The sequence below is a fragment of the Daucus carota genome, chromosome 9 (genome assembly GCF_001625215.2).
Source record: "Daucus carota subsp. sativus chromosome 9, DH1 v3.0, whole genome shotgun sequence".
NCBI classification, from domain to species: Eukaryota; Viridiplantae; Streptophyta; class Magnoliopsida; order Apiales; family Apiaceae; genus Daucus; species Daucus carota.
The window spans coordinates 29,603,170-29,606,497 of record NC_030389.2 but is presented as its reverse complement, the minus strand read 5'-3'; the positions used below and the strand labels follow the sequence as shown (position 1 = coordinate 29,606,497).

At 38.2% G+C, this 3,328-nt stretch overlaps 1 protein-coding gene across 1 annotated transcript; it reads left to right on the top strand.

The window, feature by feature from the left end:
* The first annotated feature begins 219 nt into the window (after positions 1 to 219).
* On the top strand, positions 220 to 588 carry LOC108203340 (AT-hook motif nuclear-localized protein 23-like). The gene has a single exon (XM_017372196.1). The coding sequence runs from the start codon at positions 220 to 222 to the stop codon at positions 586 to 588; it is 369 nt and encodes a 122-aa protein (XP_017227685.1).
* The last annotated feature ends 2,740 nt before the right edge of the window (positions 589 to 3,328 follow it).

Sequence of the window (3,328 nt, the reverse complement as noted above, 5' to 3'; positions counted from 1 at the left end):
AACAATAAAAATCACAAATTACAGCTCATATACCCAACAGGTACGCTATATATACTTATCTCTTTCATTGTTTAGTTCACAGCAATAACATTTTCGCAGTAATGAGTTCCGCAAAAAACTTGGGTGGATCCTCATCTCTGCCAGCTCCAGGGGGGCATGGAGGGGCTCCTCATTATTCTTTCAATTCTGATGGGTCTTTAAGGACCAAACGGTGTGTCAATGAATGCCAGCAGCACACCAGTCTTTCTTAAAATCCCTAATGGATTTGATGTCATAGGTTGTGTGGTGCAATTTGCACAGCGTTTCGGGGTTTCTGTAACTGTGCTTACTGGCCAGGGACTCATTTCTGATGTTTTTGTTGCGTATCCACCTGGTGCAATCCCTCCGCCATGCGTTTCTACAAGCTTCCAGATAATTTCGTTTTCTGGGACTTACCGTTGTTTGGATGCTGATTCTGGAGACATTATTAGTTATTTCCATGTTCAATTTGCAGATGGTGCAAATAATGTTATGGGAGGACAGGTTCTCTCTCACATGAAAGCAGCAAGTACTGTTACGCTTGTTCTTGCCGTTTCTGCACAAGTCTGATGTTTTAATTTTATTATCTCTAGTGTTGTTCTGCAGTGGAAGAGATCCGCTAGCCATGTACTCTGATAAACTATCCATTTCAAATAAATCATTTTCAAATATTTATTCCTTATGTTTCCTCATATACACTTTTCCTTATGGGCACGACTTTATATCGTTGCAATGTATTAGTTTATTTCATTTCGTATACACATAGAAAATACATTTGGAAATCAATTATAAGTTATATATACATACATATATATATATATATATATATATATATATATATATATATATATATATATATATATATATATATATATCAATGAAATAAAATAAGCGAATAAGGATATATTAAGATATATCCGGGGTGGATTTTCATTATAAAATGACTTGGCATTATAAAAATTTGTGCAAATTACAATACTGAACAAACTTTAACTCAGTTTGTTGATTCTTATATATACACACACCTATAATTTTGTCCCTGCAATGAAATTAGAGGAGAGGAGGGGAAATTAGGGAATAGAGCAATGATGAAGACATGAGAAATTAGCCTGTTCCGAAAGTATCTTATAATTAGTCTTTGCATCTTACCATGAAAATGGTTAAGTCAGTGCAGCCAGTTATGGATGTTAAACGCACAGTCTTTTATATAAAAAGAGCCAGAGGAAAATGTACTCGCCTTGCAATATGCCTTTGCACAGGTAACAACTGGCTTTGACCTTCCCAGATAAATTCAATTTTCTCATTTGTACATATATATGTTAAGCAAGTCCATGTTCTTTTCTCGAGAAAGGTATTGACAGAAATACCATATGTTCTTGCACAAGCTGGAGTGTATAGTTTTATCGTTTATGTAATGATCAAATTTGATTGGACAGTAGTGAATATCTTTTGGTATGTATTCTTCACCTTCTTCACACTGCTGTACTGCACCCTTTTTGGAATGACGACTTTTGTGGTGACTCCCAATGCCGACATTGTTGCAATCATTGCTGCAGCATTTTTTGCATTATAGAATGTTTTTATCATATTTCCAACAAATGTTGGATTAAATATGCTTTAGTTAAGGCATATGTGTTCAAAATCTCACCTACAGCCCGGGTTACTAAAATGGGAACCTGTATGCCTCTAACCTGTTAACACAAACCTCACCTACAGCCCGGGTTACTAAAATGCATTCCCGACCAAGCTAATATTTGTCTATCATCTCCTCCCTTTTACTTCATCCTTCTCGATCTCTCTCCCTCCCTCTTGACTCTCTCGCCCTCCACCTCTTTAGATATCGCGCATCATCTCTTTCCTTCTAAACTTCTAGCATGTTGACTGATTTCAATTCAAGATAGTCATTTCTTTTCTTAAGATCTAGACTTTCAGATTTTATTCTCTCATTCTCTAAATTTGATCTCTAAAGCTAACATCCATGTTTTCAAGAATTTTTTTTAACTCAGCAGTATCATCAGTATCAAAAGCAAGAATGGAGTGAGGTACCTTCATCTCTGAAGTTTCTGCGCTACTTTCAACATACACCATCAAGTCATAGTTCACCTCTTTATCAGAATCTGAAGTGTTATCCCAATCCGTCTTCTTTGTGATGAAAACTTGATCTTTGTCGGACTTTCCTTTCTTGCATTCAAGTGCAAAGTGTCCTTTTTTACCAAAGTTGTAACATTTGATCCGGGGCTTGTCCAGTTTCTTGGATCTGCTTACTCTTCCCTCAATGTTTCTCAAACTTTTCTTCTCAAAGTTGGAATCCCATCTGGAGAACTCTTTACCCTTCTTGAAGTTCTTTATAAGCCATCTTCTTGAAACTCTTCACCATCAAGGCTGCAAGTTGCATCTCCTCACCATCACTGTTTTCATCATTAGAATCTGTGAGATCATCAGAGTTTGAGCCATCATTATCGGATTTTGTAATTGAAGCTAGCCATTCCCTTGGAGTGACTCTTCTTTACACCAATTTTTTAGGAGCTTTTTCCACAACGTTTAAGGCAATTGACTTGGACTTGCCTCCATGCCTCTTGATTCTCTGTTCCTCTCCGACTCGTCAACCGCAGCTTTCTCCTGCCGCTCTCTCTCTCTCCCCCGCCCCTTACACTCCTCCACTGATCTCTCTTTCTCTTTCTCCGCACTCTCTCTCTATCAATCTCTATTTCTCGCTCTCTCTCTATATCTCTCTCTCACGCATCGCTACCTCCGTGGAGGCGCCGCCTCCAACATACACAAACCCCCAATGCACATACATGCACAGTCCACAAATACACGACCCTCTTTTCTCCTCTTTTCTCCATTCCATCTCTCCCTCCCAGCCTTTATTTTCCAAGTCACTGCGCCAAGCTAGCGATTCCCCTTCCTGGCAACCCATACACAAGTAATCCACAAACACTCACTTATCTCTCACTATAGCGGCGCCGCTACTGCAGCACCACATCACATCATCACCACCTGTGTTTGCACCAAGAGAGGCGGTTGGAACACCCTAACCCTTCAAGAAACTCAAATCAACCATTGATTATATAATCGAGCATAAATCACCAAAATCCCGAATTTGTACCCTAAACTAAGTTTAGTGCAAATTAGGGAAAACTTGAATTTGATCCAGTGCAAATAAATTGGAAGTATACTTGTACATGTGGTTACTTATTTAAGAGAAACACTCAGCATAGTAAGAAGTGGGTCCTTTGAACATAAATACAAGCATCAATTATATTCTTCATAAATAAATTAATTAGGAAAGATGATAAATCCTTACTTT